The sequence below is a fragment of the Eschscholzia californica genome, unplaced genomic scaffold (assembly GCF_041429995.1).
Source record: "Eschscholzia californica isolate CP2 unplaced genomic scaffold, dmEscCali1.0.p SCAF_6, whole genome shotgun sequence".
Taxonomy (NCBI): domain Eukaryota; kingdom Viridiplantae; phylum Streptophyta; class Magnoliopsida; order Ranunculales; family Papaveraceae; genus Eschscholzia; species Eschscholzia californica.
Genome location: NW_028238483.1, coordinates 44,592,653 through 44,613,393, shown reverse-complemented (window position 1 = coordinate 44,613,393; position 20,741 = coordinate 44,592,653). Strand labels below are relative to the sequence as shown.

The window sequence follows — 20,741 nt, the reverse complement described above, 5'->3', positions numbered from 1 at the left end:
GAGAGAGAGATTACCATGCAAGCACTTGAAGAAATTGGAGTTGATAAATAGACAGAATAGTAATATCACTAGCTTGAAATGGTCCCTCTTTTACTCGTTCGATTTTCTTAAGCAGTAAATGACATACACAAACACACATACATAGAGAGAGATATCAAATTACCACAATCAGCATGATCAGAGGGCTGCTTCAGACTGAGTTTAATCGAAGATGTATATGTTTCTACGTGTAAATATAACAAACGGCACAAAAATAGCAACTAATAATATATCATTTAGACCAAGTACTAAAGAGAATCTCACACCCATACTACTAGATGAAGGAATAACGGTTTTCTCTCTCTCTCTCTCTCTACTTTGCCCAGGCAACTGCATCGATCTCTGCCTGTGCACTTCTGTACAACTCCAGTCTCTTTGAAAGCGCAGCTCGTCGTTCCATTATTGCTGGGTCTTCGTTCAACAACGCTGACAACTGCTTCGGCTGCAATCACAAACACTCAAATTACTGTCGTTTGTTTCACAAAAGCCTAAAAGAACAACAAAAGGGTAATCCATCAATCTATACCTCTTTCTTTCCCAATTCTGTGAAGAAATGGTCCATTAGTGAACGTTTGGCCTCACGAACTTGACAATAAACAATAGACTTCGGAATGGAGTTACGCAAGCTTCCACAAACCATATTAACGTAAGACAAGACAGTTGTTCCTGTTTATTTTCATGTACAAGAAGAAAAACTAGCAATTAGAATTTAGTCTCGTACAACTGAACATGTAACCTACTATTTACATTTAGATAATACAAACTAAATGGAATATAACACTAGAACTGAGTCAAGATAGATGTACTCTCGTCTCTGACTAATTTCTAAAACCTGACTCACCGGGTCAGGGAGACACTCAAATCACCACACTCCCTTAATTGAAAGCTAAAGACTAGAAATATCCATGTTGTATGATATCACGATTACATGTGGAAGACAAGTATAGAGTAAAGCTAGTTGGGCCATAATACATTTATAAGCGTCATTCAAACTGAAATAGGTGGTGGTTGTTACCTATTCGCCGAAGATATGTATCATTATACCGGTCGAAAATTGAATGTGTCGGGTTTCCCCCCTTCTCAACATCTTGAGGAAGTTTCCTAAAAAATTCAACAGTAAGATAACTAGACTCCATGTCAACTAATTTCAGAGTTGCTTTCTTGCTCTCTTCCCTCATTCTGTCCAAGGAGTCAATAGCTGCGTTAGAGACCTCCCCCCTAAGAGTGGGGTACTGTTTTAGCTCCTGCAAACATTAAAAACAGAGAAGTTTTTAACAATTCATGGATTAAAACATTTCAAATTTGTAAGGAGAAGAATCCAAAAACCATACAATTCAAAAGTAGAACAATTTTCAAATCTCCACAAGTACGTTTTTTTTCAAACCCTAACTGCAATTCGTAAATAGTATGAAACTATAAACTGATTTCCCCATAGTATTATTTCAAGTCTAGCGAAAAATAAGAGAAACTAATTTTGCTTGGCTACTTACTGCAGTCTCACTGATGGCCTTGTGCACCAGTTCCTTCAGTAAACCGTGAACCTGGAACAATACCAAAACAAGAAAGGTTCAAGTAAAACAGTTCTGGCGATGAAGAACATGATGTATAATACTTTAAAATCAACTTATTGTCAACAACTTGTAACATCTAACATATATGATTGCCACATCAAATGATTTACAGTAGAGAAAGGACGGAAACTATTTCTTTCAGCAGGCAAATGACTTCCACAGATAGTAACTTTCTACAAGAACCTTTTACCGCTTAATATACATTAAGCGGTACCTTAGGGGAAGGCTGCTGTCATATGTATTTGAATAAGAAACTATAGTAGCAGATGAAGTAGGTGCTGGCGCGGAAGCTTATTTCAGGGGTGACCTTGTTAGTAATTTCCAGCATACAATATGGTCTACTAAGTAAAGAAACGACCATACGATTATTGATAGATATCAATATGAAGCATTTGTTCGTTGTCGTAACATACCGCATCGACAGCTGCCTCTGCAGGACCTCTAATAGTGATTAACGAGGACTCAATTAGACGTCGATACCCTTGTTCAGGAGCAATCAGATGTGGTTGGTATCCATCTGCTTCAGTAATTAGCTTCCTTACATTCTCCATTGAAAGTTGTCTGTCAAACTGCAACCGTTTCAAAGCCGCCGGAAGTTGATTATCGAAAACATTGTAGATTTTATCACCACCAGGACGTCTGTTGACATAAATGCACATAGACTAGAAGCTTAGCTCGTAAAAGAAGCAAATTTGCATACAGATATTTACAGACATGAACCAGAGCACTACACTGGTAAAATGGAAAAAAAATAACAAAACTAGGCTTTCCCAACAATAGATACGAGAGATGAACCAAGCATGAAACACATACATGCCATCAAGATGTTCTCTGTATATTTGATCGAACATGCGGCAGATTTCCATGATAGTGTACAACTTTCCCTGTATGTGAGAAGAGAATCATCATAAGCCCATTCGAAGTTTCAAACATCCCTGAACAATAACACTTCATGTGGATAACATACTAGAACGTACCAAAATAAAATTAGTAAAAGTTGGCCCTGTCGGATGTGTTTCTACAATTAGTGGGCTACTCATTGTCAGACAATGGAAACTTTTATGAGGTCTTAAGAATCGTGAAGGCAAAGAATATCAGCACATAAGTGCACATAGAGACTAAGCCAAGACATTTTTGATGAATAACTTAGCAACTCCAAGAAGAACTCTGATAAAAGGCTTACTCCAGCATCAGCAGCAACAGGCTTCCCGTAACGGTTCAATTCTGATTCCAGTTCCGCAATACTTTTATTAATTAGGGACTGGATGCCTGGGATTCTTGATTTGATTACAGTTTCCAAATGCTGCAAAAATAACCATTGTGTTCTAGTTATGGTACAAATAACAAAATAACTAACTAATTTTATCTCGGCTCTCCACCTTAATGAGCTGTATGCTTACCTTTGAAAGCACCTTTCCTAGATGCTCCGAACCCATCCTATTAGCAAGATGCCTGTACTCGGGTGAAGTAGCGAAGTATTCCTTTTCTCTACGGCGAGCAGCAATCATGTCAGTGTTTTTGTTAATATCAGCTTGAGAGCGATTAACAACTCCAATCCAAGGATATTGCAATCGCATCTGTCTGCCTTCCAATATCTGAAAGACAAAGAATAAACATACAATTATCTCCTCAACAGTAATAACTTAAAATGTTTTAAACATTAGAGAGGGTTCGTATTTTGATCCAAAGAAAGGCTCTAGGTAAGTTGAAGATTAACTTACATCAACTGCATCAGTACCCTTATCCATAAGATCGATCTTCGTTAAGACTCCAATTGTCCGTTCGCCTGGAAAAAGAGAATACAAATGACAATCGGAAGAAAGAAGAGGATTAGAGCTCAAAGTTATTGAGCATGCAGATGTGATAAATTCTTTTGGATCAAGAAGATTAGCAATAAACTAAATTATAATAACTCAACAGATAAATTAGTCAATGCCTGCCATTGATGACAAATAAAAGATGAGTCTTCTCAAAAATGAAGTTCAACTTGAGAGAGTAATTGTGCAACAGTTCCTTATCTAAAACTTTACCAAAACGAATAAGTTATAAAAGTTTACCTTTAGGGTCTACCTCACGGGAGATTTTAATTGCATCAGAGGTAGCAAGATCTTGATTGGCAGGAGAAATTGCTAAAATTATACAGTTGGGCTGCATAGAAAAGATAAAGCAGATCATGAAATAATATTCATTCCAATGGTAAAGTTGCTACTTTTAAGTTCTTTGAGGTCTTAGGAGTGCAATGTTACCAGGTCCGCGGATCGCTCCAGTAAGTGGTCCGGGTGTACGCGGTACGCTACCATGTGAGTATTGGGTATGTTAGGGCTATACTTCTTCGGAACGCAATATTCAACTACATAGTTACTTAAAAGATCTTGTCGTTAACTATCCAACTAGTCGAGTTTATAGATTTTTACAAAGACTTTGGGTTAATTAAGATTAAAAATTGTGGTACGCTAATTTTGGAGTGCTGGATCGCGAACCCACCCAAAAAGGGTATAGGGAATAAGGTAAGCAGTACGTAAGAAGGGAGTGGGAATTTGGCGACATTGGTATTAAGTACCGTTGGAAATTTTTTACTCATTAGTTTAAGAGTGAACAAAAGATTTTTGTGTAACATATTAAACATCTACGAAAAAAATTTGAATCATTTACTTCAGCCGAGTAAGTACCGATGGAGTTACCTATACAAAGAGCTTCTATTATCTATAATATAAATAAGATACTTTGACTTATTATTTTAAGAATGAACTAAAGGTTTTTGTGTAACTTATTTAACATCGAAGAGAAAATTTTGAATCATTTGCTTCAGCCGAGTAATTTACATCAGGTCATAACCCTGAACCCCCTTGGCGCATGTGTAAAACATTGTAATGGTTGGGGTTCATATTTCCTAGCTTTAAATTTCAAACCTGGTCATCAAATTACGTTGTTTTTACTCATAAAGAAAAGCTGCAATTTTCAAATTTCATCCCCGAGTCACCTAAGTTACTAAACAACAAGAGTTCTAGGGGACAATAATCAAATATTAAATAACAGTAATAAATATTTTTAGCTAGAACCCTTTTTTCGCATAATAGTACAAAGAGGTTCTCATGATTTGTTAAAAAAAATACCTTCTCAATATAGGAGCGAACCATATTTTCGATGTCTGCCACAATGCTATCAGATTGGCCCTCTGCAGAATGGAGGTTAATCAGTCAGTTTCGCAGGCAAAAATAAGTTTAACTATTACAAAATAAATGACTAAATCAAAATTCAAGTTAAAGAAACACCAAAAACTTACCAACAGCTACTTTCGTGAGTCCGGGGAGATCAATTAGAGTCAAGTTCACGACTGCAAAGGTTAAACCAATATTAAGCTAAGACAATCACCAGTAAGAGCAAATCGTATTCCGGTTTAATGTTGGTTTTCAAGCAGGACTCGAAGAACCATGTAATCCATGCAGCACGGTTTGAAAAGGTGTACAGATTGATCATATTTTAGGTGTAATATAAATTTGATGCAATTCCATAATTTAAGTAAACGGCAACAAGAACAAATGCAAAATTCTATCCACATTTCCATCTCACCATTAGGAGAATAGATACTGAGGTGAATTGGAACACTGGATATTTGCTTACTGCGGCCTGTCTCTCGATCAGTTTCATCAGATATCTCCTTCCTCACGGCAGCTAAACAGTATAACATAAATGATGACCATGTGAGATGAAATAACAGATTATATAGTGTGAAAGAAATGGGATTATAAATAGCTTACATAGGACGTACAAATTGCATCAAATCCACAATATTAAGAAACTACTAGGTGACTAAATAGAAATCACATGGCTAAGAGTAAAGCCAACTATTGAATAGTGAAACAGAGATGAAGACAACGACTTTATAACGAGATATGTAAATATAAACAGAAGAGTCCAGGAGACGAAAGGAAAATGATCAAACTTCTGAAATTGAACTACAAGTTGGTACTAGCATAACAGACAGAACATATATGGTTGGATAATTTTGCTTATAATTACCAAAATCAGTGAACCTCTTTCTGGGGAGATGAAGGAATTCTGCATATTCTCTGCCCTCGTCGATCTTTTGAAGCTGTAAAACAAGTGGCCTCCGAGTAACAATCCCTGTACACATACTTATCATATCACTCCCAAACACTTTTTCAGTAGAAAAATTATAATGAAATAGTTCGTTCAAGTTACCAGATCCACGAGGCAAGAAGTCCTTTCCGACAACGCTCTCCAACACTGAAGATTTTCCAGAGCTCTAAAAAGACGCCAAAGAATATAAGAAAACCAAGAACATAATTACATAACCTTTGCCCAAGTGAAAAACAAATTTGAAAGAGACCACAGATAAAATAGCTATCCATAATAAGTACCACAATAGAATCACATTTATTTTATGTAAGCCAAAAAATCGTAATTCGTATATACCAATATATCGTTACTCCAAAACCAAAAAAAAAAGAAAGTAATTCTAAACCACTTTGGGAAGCAAAACAATTTTTTTTTGACATGGAATCTGAGAGTCATTACATTCAATATGACATCATGAATTAATACGTGAATTTGAAAAATACCATCATCAAAGTCATCTTGGGCCTTAAAGGCCGCCATGAAAAGGCCCTTGAGGCTATTCTAGGAGCATGAAAGCCCATTCCTACCTTTATTTATTATAACCTCCTCTTTAAAACAAGTCAATAAATGATGAATTCCACCTCCACCCTGAATCTAACGAGTGACCTCCGAATTTTCATAGTTGATGCACACAATCAACTGGCCGGCTAATTAGTTGTTGGCGGATGCAAACAAGTTAGAAGAAGGAAAAGATGTATTCTAAAAATGTTGTTTTTTCCTCAAAAATAGGTGATCATATTTCCTCAAAGTTGATAACCAGTCCCTAGAAAGTCAAGATCCAGAACCACTAAATAGAAATTCCAAATTAAAATTGAAACAGATCTAGACCTAATTACATAAATTAGAAACAGAAACTAACCCATTAGTAGACTTATACTATATCAGTTCAAATCCACAGATAGATCATCTAGTAGTAGTAGTAGTATGAAAACCCTAGAAATGAAATGAAAAGAGTAAAAGTACCTGGCCTCCGACGACAGCAATGGCGGGTAAGGAGTCCCATAGAGTGGGTAATGCGCTCTCTTCTCCATGGTCACCTAGGGCAGTACAAGCCCTCTGTAACTTGTTTATCAAAGTGATCAAATTATCCATTTCCTCCTCCTAATCCTTAAACAAATCCACCCCCAAAAGAAACACACGAGGAAGAGCAGGGCGTGTACTGATCGGCTGCTTCCTGTGCTTACTTTGTTGGATTATTAGATCTCTCCTCCACTCCCCGAGCCTAGATCCAAGAGATCCCTACAAACTTTCTTTCTTTCTTTCTATCTTTTCTTTCCTTTCTAAAGAGAGAGAGAGAGAGAGAGAGAGAGAGAGAGAGGAGTTTTGAACGAGAGACGACCTCTTGCTTGTGTTTCTGCACTTGAGACTGACTGGACCCACCACTCTTAGACATTTTCAAATTTCTGTGGCTCCCTCTGTTGGCCCTGTTCAAACTAACTCATCAAGGGTTGAGCAAGTGTTAGATCTTCTAGTGCACAACAGGAACTCTCAAACGTGTCTAACACTTGGTTGTGCAAGTGGTCCATATAAATTCCAAATACGTGATTCGATTCTCAAAGGCATATCGAATCCATAGTTATTGAATTTTGTTTATTTTAAATATATAAAAAAATTATAAGTTTGTCGGACTTTAGATTTTATGTTGTTGGACTTTAGTTAGGCCTTAGACCGTTATCGTGCTCTGAATGTCATTTAGAAATTTTAGTCTTTTACAAACAAAGATTGTCCACTGAATATGGAAAACAAAACTACTCGTATAAGAAACGACACCAAAATAATTTTTGAACTTTTAGAGTATTGAATTGGTGATCAATGAATGTCTTTTGAGTAGAGTAGCTCAATAGTGTCATCTAGGAAAGACAAACTCAATTGAGACATGTTACATAGGACAATTTGAGTTTTGCTTTTGTAGATTTTGTATTGGAGATGCTCATAGGAAAATTCATTTTGGTCTCATGTTGAGATTGTGAACTAAATGGTAACATAAAATTAATTATCGTTAACACTTTATACACAACATATTGTTAATTAAGTTGTAAAATGATGTTATGTTAAATTCGTCCATGATTAGGTAGATCCAAGAATTATCATTAAGTCGCTAGAAAACCATTACAAATAACTAAATAGAGTTTACCATTAGCAATTTAATAACGACATGAAATATTGCATTACTTTCTAAAAGAAGGGACAATTTTGTTTAGAGTGGCGTTGAATTGGAAAACCATCATGCAACAGTAACGAGGATGCATCTTGTAAGCATAAAAGGTTGCAAAGTATGATTATGTCCCGAATAAAGTGTCTTTTTTTTTTCTGTTACAAAATGGCCAAAATAAAATTAGTGTTTAATAAAATACTGAGTGGCCTCCCCTCCTTATAATTGTTCTAGTTCATTCAAATCTCAATCTCCTAAAGAAAATTAATATATTACCTCGTCAAAGCAAAGAGCTTGTGTCTTAGATCAATATGCTGCACAAGCAATAATGCATTAATAATATCTAGATTTTCATCGTAACATTTGGTCGGAAAATGAAAATCTCCACAGATGAATTGGAGAATCGACCAACCAAATTCAACATCAAACCTCTGTAACTTTGATAAGTGAAATCTCGTAGGAGGAACAATAAAACCAATAACAAAAGCTCCACAAGTAACGAGAATGTGCTTTCCCATAACAACTAATCAGAGAATTGTGGCTAGAGAGATAGAATGAGTTCTTATCAAAATGTTTTGATACTAATCATCTGAAATGGGAGAGTTTTTGGAAGGAAAAGTGTACCAACCAAAACAAATACTATCAAATTTGTGAGGCGAGAACAAGACATATTTTTAGGCTAATGACTAGATAATTATCCTGGATTGAGTGGACCCGTTCTTCCTATTTTCCTTATTGATCGTGCTTCAACTTCCTTATGTCACTCATTCCCCATGATAATATCAGTAGACATTTGGAAAAACTAACAACAAGAAGCACCAGTGGTCTAGTGGTAGAATAGTACCCTGCCACGGTACAGACCCGGGTTCGATTCCCGGCTGGTGCATTCCTCTTTTTTTTCTTTTTTGCCTCTTACAAATGTATAGTCATTGGCCAAAAGGGGAAAGCCTTTTTCTTGCTCCTTGTTTCAGAAGTTCTCCCCAAATGGGTGTCATAAGTAATATAAGGGGGGTAGTGGAGCGGGACTTTCACAGACTTTCATAGACAAAATGTCCCGTAGACATTTCAAGACATTTCGGATGAGTTATTATAGACAACATGTGTTCATAGACATTTTCAAGACATTGAGAGTTTGTAGACAAAATGTCTTTATAGACATTTTAAGACATTTGATCCATAGACAAAATGTCCTGGGGACATTTTAAGATATTGAGTCCATTGACAAAATGTGTAATGCATATTATATTTGTGCTAATCAAAAATATATTTTTCGACTTTTGTAGACATCTGTGAATATTTGTGGACATTGATGGACATTTGGTAGACATTTATTATTTTAATATTATTATTATTATTATTTAATCACATGAAATAATATATTAATACTAACATTTCAAAAATATATTTTTCGACTTTCGTAAACATCTGTGAATATTTGTGGACATTGATGGACATTTGGTAGATATTTATTATTTTAATATTATTATTATTTTTTAATTACATGAAATAATATATTTATACTAACATTTCAAAAATATATTTTTCGACTTTCGTAGACATCTGTAAATATTGTGGACATTGATGGACATTTGGTAGACATTTACTATTTTAATATTATTATTATTGTTTAATCACATGAAATAATATGTTTATACTAACATTTCAAAAATATATTTTTCGACTTTCGTAGACATCTGTGAATATTTGTGGACATTGATGGACATTTGGTAGACATTTATTATTTTAAAATTATTATTATTGTTTAATCACATGAAATAATATATTTATACTAACATTTCAAAAATATATTTTTCGACTTTCGTAAACATCTGTGAATATTTGTGGACATTGATGGACATTTGGTAGACATTTATTATTTTAATATTATTATTGTTGTTTGATCACATGATGGACTTCAAATGTCTCTTGTTTTTTGAAAGACATTTTGGCTTCCAAATTTGTCCCAAATCCTTCACAAATTCATCAAACTATGAAGTCCACCAAAGTCTGGGACATATTTTGTCTACAATCGAATGCCTCGGACTTTCATAGACTCTCAAATGTCTGGATTTGAATGCCTCAGACTTTCGTGGACTCTCAAATGTCTGGATTTGAATGCCTCAGACTTTCGTGGACTCTCAAATGTCTGGATTTGAATGCCTCAGACTTTCGTGGACTCTCAAATGTCTGGATTTGAATGCCTCAGACTTTCGCGGACTCTCAAGAGTCCGCGAAAGTCTTGCTCCACTACCCCCCCCTAAGAAAAGTATTGTTAAGACTTTTTTGAAATCTCATCCGCTAACTTAAGGGGCAAATTTGTTGATTTGCCACATATTGGTGGTGGAAAGGAAATAAAAGCTCCAAGTTCGATTTCGAAAGAAGACGGAATTCATAGTTTATTGAACTTAGGTTATTAAAAGTATGAACAATGTAGTGAAATGGACTTTAGGTCAATAGTCGTTTAATTGAATTGTAGATCCTTTTGTTTCAAAATTTAATTCCACGGTTATCGTGATTATCACATATTAGATGTATCAAATACCATAGCAATGACTTTGGTAGTGACTTTTTTTGTTGAAAACTTTGGTAGTTTTTTTTTTTTGTTGAACTGAAAACTTTGGTAGTTCACTTTCCAAAAAAAAATACTGTAAATAAATAAGTGAAAGGTAATATTTCCATCACACTAAAGGCGACGGTTAGTGTATATATTTGGCGGGAAAGCTTAAAAAACACGCCAATACCAACCACCTTGCCAACCACCTTGAGTCGGACACTATAATCATTCATCACCCTTATCTTTCAATCAATCGGTTGAAACTTGGAAATCAAGTAACTAAAACCTTCCAACCATTTCGAACCCTCCTAAATAACATACATCTCTCAATCTTTAATTAATTAATGTGCCCAAAATCGTATCAATCTTTCAATTATGGCGGATTCAAACTCCACCATCTTCATCTTGTTCTTTTATGCTCTTGTTATTTTCATCTTAAATAACATCTTTTTTGTTATAGCCGCCATGGAGGACGATACGTCATGCAATGAAGATTTATCTATTTTTCTTCCTGTTCCTTACTCCTATTCTTCTGGTTTGCGTTGCTACCGCGTTTGGAATAGTTTCATTCTCAGAGTAACTACCCAATAACCTCTTACTCTTAGATCTTGATTTCGCTTTTTTTTTTTTTTTTTTTTTAATGTTTGTATTTTAGGATTTTATCCCGTTTGTTGGTTCTTCTGTCTAAATTTTGAAGTCGTTTTGAGAAAGAGAATTGGAATTCTTCTAGTTTCTCATTGGTTCATTTGCCGATTTTCTTTATATAGAGAGAGGCATATAGGCCAGAATTTTGGCCTGACCCGTCTAGTTCTGTTTGCCTTAGTCCTATAAAGGGGTGTCATCAATGTAAAAGGGTATTGTGTATAACGGTTTTGGGGACAAAATTGGAGGAGGCAGGGTACTAAGGTTTTAGCGAGTTACATATACTAAAACCCCTTATAGAAACCCTGTATAACTGTTCTTCATTCATAATAACATTGTTCCCCAGGGAGTCGATTTGTGATAGTTCCACATCGCTCACGAGAGTATCCGGAGCCTGGGCTATAGGTGAAAGCTCAAGCTTAGTAAATGGTGAGGCCTCCGGGGTGGAACAACCGAACCACATAAACATCTTGCGTTTTGTGTATTATGTAATCACATTGTTATTTTTCTTGGTTTGCTTGTTATTCGTCACAATACATATCACATTGGACCAGATTTTTTCAGTAATTTTAACATTATATAGTGGCTACGCATGTAACCGGAATCTGTTGAGTTTCAACTCTTGAGAGTTTGGAGGATACAGAATTTACCCATTGAAATTTCACAAATTAAGCAGCCGCTTTTCCAGAGGAACGGGTTTCTCTCACACCTCTTGTATATGCATACACATAATAAAAATAAGTGGAATTGGATTTTATTTATACCCTGACCTTAAGCATGTAGCAACTGGTTACATATTTTCAAAAATCAGTGTTGGCTTGTGGTTTTTGCAGTTCTCCCAGACTGACGAAAACGTCGTCACAATCATATTATCTGCTGAATACACAGATGGATGGGTTGGAATGGGATTTTCAAAGGATGGAACAATGGTTGGATCTAGTGCCATGGTAGGTTGGATTAGGAAAACAGGACGTGCGTCTATTAGACAGTACTACTTGCGAGGTTACTCGACATCTCAAGTTATTATAGACAAAGGCGAATTGCAACTCACTAATATCCCACCTGCTGTTGTTCATTATGGGGCTAATATTTACTTAGCATATCAGTTGAGAATTGAAGATCGACTCTCTGAGCAAAATATTTTATTAGCATTTGGGTTTGCTACCCCAGTCCACGGAAAAATGCCAAAGCACGACGATAGGACAACCATTCTGTTCGACTTTTCTCAAGGTTTATTTCTTCATATTTGTCTCTTCAGAATATTTATAGAATTTTCATTTCTTCTAGTTTGCTTGCATTATAACTTTCATTCTTCGAAGACGCCGAGTGCTTATCAGTTGAAAGTTTCCGTCTTGGTTACTTCAGACCTACACACAACAAGTGAATGTCAAGACATTGAATTTACAAACTATAAAACTGCAGGTTATCAGGCTGATGCTATTCACCAAAATACATCTGTCAGTAAACCCCAAAATATTGACAACATGAAGAAGAGCCATGGAGCGGTAGCTCTTATTGGATGGGGTGTGATCCTTCCGGCTGGAACAATTGTCGCACGATATTGTCGTAATTGGGTTTTGAAATGGTACTATCTTCATATACTTCTTCAGTTTGTGGGATTTCTTTTAGGGCTTGCCGCTGTTGTGTCTGGAAAGGTTCTCTATGATAGAGTTCACGCCACTTTTGCTGCACATAGAGGCATTGGAATCTTCGTATTTGTGCTTACGGTTCTTCAGGTTGATGACATATCCCTTTTACTTGTTTAAATTGCTTCTGGTTCTTTTCCATTAAACTAATGGGTTTGTAATTGAGTATGTCAGGTATTAGCGTTCTTTGTAAAACCCGATATGGATTCCAAGATCCGTAGATACTGGAACTGGTTCCATCATTGGGCTGGGAGGCTAGTCCTTCTCATGAGTACTGTGAATATCATCATTGGATCTTGTGGAGAAGATAAAATCTGTTCTTTTGCACGAGTATCTCTGCCTGTATTGATCATCACTTATGTAACATGTGCCATATTAGAGACATTATCATGTATTGGCGCACACAGAAGTAAACAGGACGATCCATCTATCGAAGTAAATCAAATCGGATAACTGATACTAAATACTCAAGAGGTACAATATTTACTATTTTCTCAACACAAATTCCGTATTTCTTCTGCTTTTTCACACAAATTTGAACAATCGGGACTTTTCAGGTACCGTATAAATTCCTGTTCCCCGAGTTCCGAGTTGCTATGAAATCGAGGAAGATAATACAAATCAGACAGGCTATTAAGAAGCTCAGACAAGTTTTTATATGATTCTATTCAGTTCATCGTAGTATATCTCAGCAAGACCTAGCTCTACACATCAGAAATGTGTTTCCGGTCTGAGCGAAGAAGGGATAAGGGAGATTATGATTGTTTTCTGCAATTTGGGTTCTTGATTTTGGCAAGTTGTGATTTTGATAAATGTGGTACAATGTTGTAACTGTTTCCCATTGTGTGATCAAATATGTATTATAGATTATTAGAAGATGCCAATTCCAACTAAAAACAGTTTTCAAGGTGTGTAAAAATTGTTCACATGAAGTTTGATTGTACCATTTGAGATGAGACCATGTCTACTATATCGATAGTAATGTTAGTAGCTTGTATAGGCACTACCACCCACGGAGACATCAAAACAAGTATCCTGACAAACATGACGATGTCAAAGTTCCTTGCCATTGTAAAGTGCCCAACTGCTGAAAATACAAGACCTAACACACTGCATTAGTAAGAAAAGAACAAGATTGTTTCTCCACGAGCCCGCCGAAAAGGCCTCGCCATGGGCTCGTGGAGCCTTCGCCAAGAACAAAACACCATACCTGTGTGAGGTGGTAAAAGCGGGGACAGTATCGACAATTGCTAAGGCTTGGGGTGTCACAGGGTTCAACCAAATCAAATAACTAAACTTTAGGAGTTTGACCTTCCTAGAATATGAACTGTACTAGTGATATATATATATATATATATATATATATATATATATATATATAAGTATAATTGGGAGGATATTCTTCAACCCAGTTACAATCTATGTTGACTTTATAAACATTTATCTTCTTATTCTTGTTCCTTGCCTTCCGCATATTTTTTGTTGTGAACTCCGTTTTGTGTTTCAAGTGTTGTCTGGTTACGAGAAATATCGACTAATTCTTGTTTATGTTATCGAAATCTCTTTTCCTTATTTCTTTGATTCGAGTGAAGTGTATACATGATAGATCCAGTGTGTTTTCTCGGGTTGTTCTTCGGAGGACCAGCGGTAGCTATATTCTTCCGTTTTTGCTGCTGTGAACACAGTCAAGTTGATGGTGGTGGTGGTGGCGGTGGAGGAGATGGAGGCTTAGAAGAAGACATCAGCCCATCAGTTCAATTGCAGCCTGTCAGAATAATGATGGGTGGTGGCGGCGGCCTTGATAATTCAACCATACAATCCTACCCGAAAATTGTTCTTGACGAAAGCGTGCAACTACCTGGCCCAAACGATGCTACTTGTCCCATATGCTTGTCCGAGTATCAATCGAGTGAGATACTAAAAGTTATACCAGAATGTAACCACTGCTTTCATGTGACCTGCGTAGATGAATGGCTTCAAGTGAACCCTACGTGTCCAGTTTGCCGGAAATCACCTACTAGCCAGAAGTCTCCTCCTATTCATTGACTCACTCTATTCTCATGGCTTCAAGTTTTCGCTGTTAACTTTTTATCATTTCTTGTATTTGGTTATGTTGTGTTTTACTTTTTACATTGTTTTATAGGTAGATAATGTTGTTACGAAGACGGTAAATAAAGAAATTTTTAATAATAGATATCATCGTAACGGTTTCTTTAATAATCGATTCTTAAGGTTTATTATGCATTTGGTGATAAAAGTCATGATTTAGATGGATGAAAATGTCCATCTCTTGACACAATCTTCTTCATATAACATCTTAATATATTGATTGATACTCTGGCCTTTCGACATTCTTTACTATTTTAAATATCAAAAGTCTAACCTCTATACTTCCACAATTTGTCACAATTATATCTAACTAATCATCATTTAAAAAAAAAAAAATATCCTAGCAAATGGATCTCATAGTCTTCTTCTTCCTCATTCTCTTCTTCTTATCTTCGACAAATATTTCTGTCACGGGGCAAAATTGTTCGGTTTCTAAGTGCGGAGATACTTCAGTCGTTGTAAAATTCCCTTTCCAGATAAAAAATCTCAACTCCAACAATTGTGGTTCCTCCGGTTTTGATATTACCTGTTCTAGTTTTGGTCTAGCAATTCTCGAATTACCATTTTCCAATAATTTTTTCGTCCGGGAAATCAATTATGTTAAGCAGGAAATACGAATTTACGACCCCGAAAATTGTCTTCCTAGAAGATTATTATCTCTCAATCTTTCTGGTTCTCCTTTCTTTGGTATGTTTTATCAAGAATACACATTTCTCAATTGCTCCTTAGGATTTAATGTGTCTGGAACAGAACCAATTTCTTGCCTCAGTGGTTCCATGTACAAAGTTTTAGCAACTCCTCTGATGAGATTAGCTCAGTCAATGCTTTCGGATTGCAAGGTTGTTAGTACAGTAATGGTTCCAATTCAAAGACCAATTCGACTTGAAAATGGTTCTTCTCCTGTCCCAGTTAAGGATCTAATCCTGACATGGAACGTACCCGATTGCCAGGATTGTCAAGCACTCGGTAAGTTGTTTTTCGAGCTATTTGACCAAAAAAACGGTGTAGCCGAGCTTTGTTGGGGAATTATGTATTAGCATTTGTCAACCTATTGTTTGTTATATATAGATATATTCTTGATGTGTGCAATTTTTTTCATTTCCAGGTCCATCGACAACGAATTTGTCAAACACTGGTAATATCCTAATGGACACAAGTACAAAAGATTACCAATACAAGATGGCTTTAGGCCTCGTTATACCAGTTTTCACTCTAACAATATTATTGGTTTGCTATATGTTCTATCATATGAAAATTTGTAGTTATTGTTTTGCCGCAGACCCTTTAGATTTCGAACACAACCACCACGCTGAGCCACCATCCACGGCAATGGTGATAATGGTTGGATTAGATGGAACCACTATTGAATCCTATCCCAAACTAATCCTCGGAGAAAGTCGTCGAATTCCAACACCAAATGATGGGACTTGTTCGATATGTTTATCAGAGTATCGATCGAAAGATATAATAAGATGTATCCCTGATTGTAAACATTGGTTTCACGCCAATTGTATCGATGAGTGGCTTAGTTTGAATGCTTCATGTCCTATGTGTAGGACTTGTCCTTCACCTCTTCATAATTTATAACCTACTTATATGTTTACTTGTAATTAAATTCATAATATATTAATTGTACTCCTTATTTGCATTCGTTTGTTTTGTTTGATTATGATTGATTTTGGACCCATTTGATCCGACAATTCAAATTCAGACGGACCTGTCTGATTCATAAAAATAGGAGGTTGTTGTCTGGTTGGGCGTTTCCGATCAGACATTTCAATTAAGTTAATGGGCGGGATACTGGGATAGGGTTGAACAAATTCAATACAACCTTGCGCAAAGCCCGCCATGGGTGTGGCCCATGACGGGCAGTTCGAGCTTCAGATAGGGCGGTTAGTACCCGTCATGGGCTTTGGGCAGTTTGTTTGCCTACGGGGCTGGGAAAATTCAATACAATTTTGCACAAAGCCCGCCACGGGGTAGTGGCCCATGATAGACAATTTGGGCTTCAAGTAGGGCGGGTAGTATCCGTCATGCGCTTCCGGCTGTCTGTTTTGCCTATTGGACCTGGAAACTTCAATACAACCTTGCACTAAAGCCCGCCATGGGTAGTGGCCCATGACAGACAGTTCAGGCTTCAGGTAGGGTGGATAGTACCCGTAACGGGCTTCAGGCAATTTGTTTGCCTATCAGACCAGGGGAAATTCAATACAATCTTGCACAAAGCCCGCCATGGGTCAAAGACGGGAAATTCGAGCTTGGCGCAGGCAAGGCTTTGGGTAGGGAGTGTAGTACCCGTCACGGGCTTCGGGCAGTCTGTTTGCCTACCGGCCATTCCGGACCGGGTTTCGGGCTCAATTTCCACCCCTGGGCCCCTGGCTATGAAGAGGCTATGTGTGAATTTGACTTTCAATCTTCTACCTCTGGTCTTCATCATCATCATCTCTCATTTCTTTAAAATGATAAGTAGTCCAGGACTCTGTTTTACCGCCAAAATTACTCCACCTCCATTCAAGTCTTACCGCCATAAATCTCCTCCTCCCCAGAAACACCCAAATTTCGAATTACTTAAACACCGTTTAATCCGCCAATTAGATGATGCGGGACGTTTAAATCATGCATTTTCAACTCTTGATCTCATGACCCAACAAGGAATTCAACCAGATTTAATCACCTACTCTGTTCTCCTCAAATCATGTATTCGTTCCCGCGATTTCAATCGAGGGAAGCTTCTTCATTCCCTTCTGATCGAATCTCAACTCGAATTAGACACTGTTGTTTTGAATTCTCTTATTAGTTTGTACTCTAAATGTGGGGATTCCGGAACAGCCAAATCAATCTTTCAAGGAATGGGAGTAGATAAAAGGGATTTAGTTTCTTGGAGTGCTATGATTTCTTGCTTTGCTCATAACAATCGTGAAATGGAATCTGTAATTACATTCTATGAAATGCTTCAACATGGGTTGAATCCAAATGAGTTCTGTTTCGCAGGAGTGATTCAGGCCTGTTCCAAACCCGGGATGGGTTCGATTGGGGAGGTAATCTTTGGGTTTATACTGAAAACTGGGTATTTTGAAGCTGATTTATGTGTTGGTTGTGCTTTAATTGATATGTTTGTGAAGAGCCAAGGAGATTTGGTTTCTGCACGGACAGTGTTCGACAAAATGCCTCTCAAGAATGTTGTCGTGTGGACTTTGATGATTACTAGATACACGCAATGTGGGTTTGCTGGAGATGCAATCGACCTTTTTCTTGAAATGGAATTGAGTGAGTTTAAGCCGGACGTGTTCACTTTCAGTAACGTTATTTCTGCTTGTGCTGAATTGGGACATTTTCAGCTAGGACAGCAACTTCATTCTCGAGCAATCCGGTCTGGATTAGTCACAGATGTTTGTGTTGGTTGTAGCTTGGTTGATATGTATGCAAAATCTGCAAAATATGGGTCCACAAATGATTCAAGAAAGGTTTTTGATCGGATGCCTTACCATAATGTGATGTCTTGGACTGCGATTATCACAGCATACTCACAAGCGGATGGAAACAATATGGGAGCAATCGAGCTTTTCTGTAAGATGATTCATGAAGATATCCGACCTAATCATTTCACATTTTCTAGTGTTCTCAAAGCGTGCGCGGATCTTGCAGATATAAATTTGGGTGAACAAGTTTATAATCATGTTGTGAAATTAGGTCTTGCATCAGTTAATTGTGTGGGTAACTCTATTATTAGCATGTATACTAAATCAGGTTCAATGGAAAAAGCTCGAAAAGCTTTTGATATTCTTTTCGAGAAGAATCTTGTTTCTTACAATACGATTCTTCATGGGTACTCTAAGAATCTCGATTCAAAGGAAGCTTTTCAATTCTTTAACCAAATTGAAGACACGGGGTTTGGGGTCAGTTCGTTTACGTTTGCTAGTCTCCTAAGTGGTGCTGCAAGTATTGGTTCAATGAGTAGAGGCGAACAACTTCATGCCCGATTACTCAAAGGCGGTTTAAGTTCAGACCAGTGCGTAAACAATGCTTTAATCTCCATGTATTCTCGATGTGGGAACATCGAAGCTGCTTCCAAAATTTTCGATGATATGAACAATAGAAGCGTTATCTCGTGGACATCAATAATCACCGGATTTTCGAAACATGGGTTTGCAAAGAATGCTCTTAAAATGTTTCAGGAAATGGTTAGCGAAGGTATTAAGCCAAATGAGGTAACTTATGTCGCTGTTTTATCTGCTTGTAGTCATGTCGGTTTGGTTTCAGAGGGACTGGAATACTTCAATTCAATGCAGACGAAATACAAGATTGTACCAAGAATGGAACATTTTGCTTGTATAGTTGATCTTCTTGGTCGATCGGGTCATCTGAAAGAAGCTTTAAATTTCATCTATGAGATGCCATTTCAACCCGATTCTCTCATATGGCGAACTCTGCTGGGAGCTTGTCAAGTTCATGGAAATATAGAGCTTGGCAAACAAGCTGCTAAGCACATCTTAGAACTCGAACCAAATGATCCAGCAGCATACATTTTATTATCTAACTTATATGCTTCTACGGGGAAATGGGACAATGTCGTTGAAATCAGGAAGAAGATGAGAGACAGAAAACTAACAAAAGAAGCAGGTTGTAGTTGGATAGAAAGAGAAAACAATGTGCACAAGTTCTATGTGGGAGACGCTTCACACCCTCGGGCGAAGGAGATTTATGCAGAATTGGATAGATTATGTTGTAAGATTAAGGATTTGGGTTATGTTCCGAATACAGATTTTGTTCTTCACGACGTCGAAGAAGAACAGAAAGAGCAGTATTTGTTTCAACACAGTGAGAAAATAGCATTGGCTTTTGGTCTTATAAGTACGTCTGAGGGAAAAACAATTCGTATATTTAAGAACTTGAGAGTTTGTGGGGATTGTCATAACGCAATGAAGTTTGCGTCGATTGCTAGTAAAAGAGAAATAATAGTGAGAGATTCAAATCGATTTCATCATATAAAGAATGGTAAATGCTCTTGTAATGACTATTGGTGATCATAAAATGAAAATGTAAACTATGTGTTTCTCGTTTGATACAAGTAGTGATTAGCTTCATTCGCTAACTAGTTATTTCTAAACAGTCGTTTCGTAGCGAAATTCCTATAGGTGGGTACGATTTGAATGTGGAGGACAAAGTAAATGACCGATAGCTTCTTTTTTTGAACCAGTTAGCTATGCATTAAGTGAAATATAACAAGTTTCTATTTTTGAACAAATTAGTGACGCAATCGTTGAAATGTCAAGTTTCAAAGTCGTCGTTTTCCTTGTTCGGTTGAATGACAAATCCAAGTTTGGGTCGATCCATAGAAATAAATTCTTCTTCTTATTTGGTGTCGGTCAAATAACAAGTTAAACTGTTATAGACTTTAATATCACAATAAAAAATTATAAAAATATACTATCTCTCTTTGACTCACCCACAGTTTTACTGTCCAAATTCTTAGTAATAGAGTTTAATATTTTAATGAATGACAAAAACCTTTGAACTCCTCTCTAAGACCTTTTCTTAGGGGTTTTTAAGTGTGACTTGATGATATTGATGAGGCAAAACGCTAACTTTGTATTCTTTGTGTCGGTTTCAAGGTTTTCTATTTGGAGGAAAAGATAACATTTCGTGAAAAAAGTTTTGGAAACAATGTTTGGGTAAGAAATAATTCTAGTTGATCTTTTGGCTTTTGCCACAAAATTTTCGTGAAATATCTTCGTACTAGTCACAAAATTTCTACTCTGAACGAAGTTAATATCGTTTTAGTGGCCTGTCTACCACTGACTTGAGCACATTTCTGTGGAATCACACGAAAGAAAACTTTGATTTAGGGTTTTTTTTCAAATGGTAAAGAAAGTTAAATCATCAATTTT

General features: G+C 36.7%; 4 protein-coding genes and 1 non-coding gene across 8 annotated transcripts; 4 read left to right on the top strand and 1 right to left on the bottom strand.

Annotated features, from left to right (window-relative positions):
* Window positions 1–25: 25 nt before the first annotated feature.
* Window positions 26–8,565, bottom strand: LOC147535517 (dynamin-related protein 5A). 4 transcript variants are annotated; one of them, XM_086645041.1, is made up of 18 exons: window positions 8,332–8,546; window positions 8,179–8,216; window positions 6,714–7,183; window positions 5,814–5,877; window positions 5,631–5,735; window positions 5,181–5,282; window positions 4,894–4,944; window positions 4,724–4,785; window positions 3,668–3,758; window positions 3,332–3,396; window positions 3,011–3,205; window positions 2,794–2,913; window positions 2,424–2,494; window positions 2,024–2,249; window positions 1,530–1,580; window positions 1,055–1,283; window positions 566–705; window positions 26–481 (listed from the first exon to the last, which is right to left on the bottom strand). In XM_086645041.1, exons 3-18 carry the CDS (start codon window positions 6,840–6,842, stop codon window positions 353–355), a joined length of 1,830 nt encoding a protein of 609 aa, XP_086501167.1. In that variant the 5' UTR covers window positions 6,843–7,183; window positions 8,179–8,216; window positions 8,332–8,546; the 3' UTR covers window positions 26–352. The 4 variants fall into 4 exon arrangements, with proteins under 4 accessions (XP_086501167.1, XP_086501168.1, XP_086501166.1 ...); XM_086645042.1 differs by having other exon boundaries at window positions 6,714–7,174; window positions 8,332–8,503; XM_086645040.1 differs by having other exon boundaries at window positions 8,179–8,565.
* Window positions 8,566–8,717: 152 nt separating this feature from the next.
* On the top strand, window positions 8,718–8,788 carry TRNAG-GCC (transfer RNA glycine (anticodon GCC)). Its single transcript has one exon. It is a non-coding gene; the product is annotated as a tRNA-Gly (tRNA).
* A 1,895-nt stretch (window positions 8,789–10,683) lies between these two features.
* Window positions 10,684–13,663, top strand: LOC147535515 (cytochrome b561 and DOMON domain-containing protein At3g61750-like). Its single transcript, XM_086648939.1, has 5 exons — window positions 10,684–11,032; window positions 11,932–12,328; window positions 12,521–12,834; window positions 12,919–13,218; window positions 13,302–13,663. The coding sequence occupies exons 1-4, from the start codon at window positions 10,832–10,834 to the stop codon at window positions 13,195–13,197; spliced, it is 1,191 nt and encodes a 396-aa protein (XP_086505065.1). The 5' UTR covers window positions 10,684–10,831; the 3' UTR covers window positions 13,198–13,218; window positions 13,302–13,663.
* Window positions 13,664–15,161: 1,498 nt separating this feature from the next.
* On the top strand, window positions 15,162–16,538 carry LOC147535514 (putative RING-H2 finger protein ATL21A). The gene is made up of 2 exons (XM_086648938.1): window positions 15,162–15,819; window positions 15,959–16,538. Exons 1-2 carry the CDS (start codon window positions 15,201–15,203, stop codon window positions 16,438–16,440), a joined length of 1,101 nt encoding a protein of 366 aa, XP_086505064.1. The 5' UTR covers window positions 15,162–15,200; the 3' UTR covers window positions 16,441–16,538.
* On the top strand, window positions 16,270–19,918 carry EMB2261 (Tetratricopeptide repeat (TPR)-like superfamily protein). Its single transcript, XM_086648937.1, has one exon. It carries the CDS (start codon window positions 17,235–17,237, stop codon window positions 19,875–19,877), a length of 2,643 nt encoding a protein of 880 aa, XP_086505063.1. The 5' UTR covers window positions 16,270–17,234; the 3' UTR covers window positions 19,878–19,918.
* The last annotated feature ends 823 nt before the right edge of the window (window positions 19,919–20,741 follow it).

Excerpts from the sequence above, each read along its gene's own strand:
- LOC147535517 (XM_086645039.1), bottom strand. The coding sequence starts at position 6,842 with ATGGATAATTTGATCACTTTGATAAACAAGTTACAGAGGGCTTGTACT. Across the intron at positions 3,759-4,723 it reads TTCGCTCCTATATTGAGAAG|CCCAACTGTATAATTTTAGC; the intron begins GTATTTTTTTTA and ends TTTTCTATGCAG. Across the intron at positions 2,495-2,793 it reads CTGTTGCTGCTGATGCTGGA|GGAAAGTTGTACACTATCAT; the intron begins GTAAGCCTTTTA and ends TCTCACATACAG.
- LOC147535515 (XM_086648939.1), top strand. The coding sequence starts at position 10,832 with ATGGCGGATTCAAACTCCACCATCTTCATCTTGTTCTTTTATGCTCTT. Across the intron at positions 12,329-12,520 it reads TCTGTTCGACTTTTCTCAAG|GTTATCAGGCTGATGCTATT; the intron begins GTTTATTTCTTC and ends ATAAAACTGCAG. Across the intron at positions 12,835-12,918 it reads TTGTGCTTACGGTTCTTCAG|GTATTAGCGTTCTTTGTAAA; the intron begins GTTGATGACATA and ends TGAGTATGTCAG.
- LOC147535514 (XM_086648938.1), top strand. The coding sequence starts at position 15,201 with ATGGATCTCATAGTCTTCTTCTTCCTCATTCTCTTCTTCTTATCTTCG. Across the intron at positions 15,820-15,958 it reads CCAGGATTGTCAAGCACTCG|GTCCATCGACAACGAATTTG; the intron begins GTAAGTTGTTTT and ends TTTCATTTCCAG.
- EMB2261 (XM_086648937.1), top strand. The coding sequence starts at position 17,235 with ATGAAGAGGCTATGTGTGAATTTGACTTTCAATCTTCTACCTCTGGTC.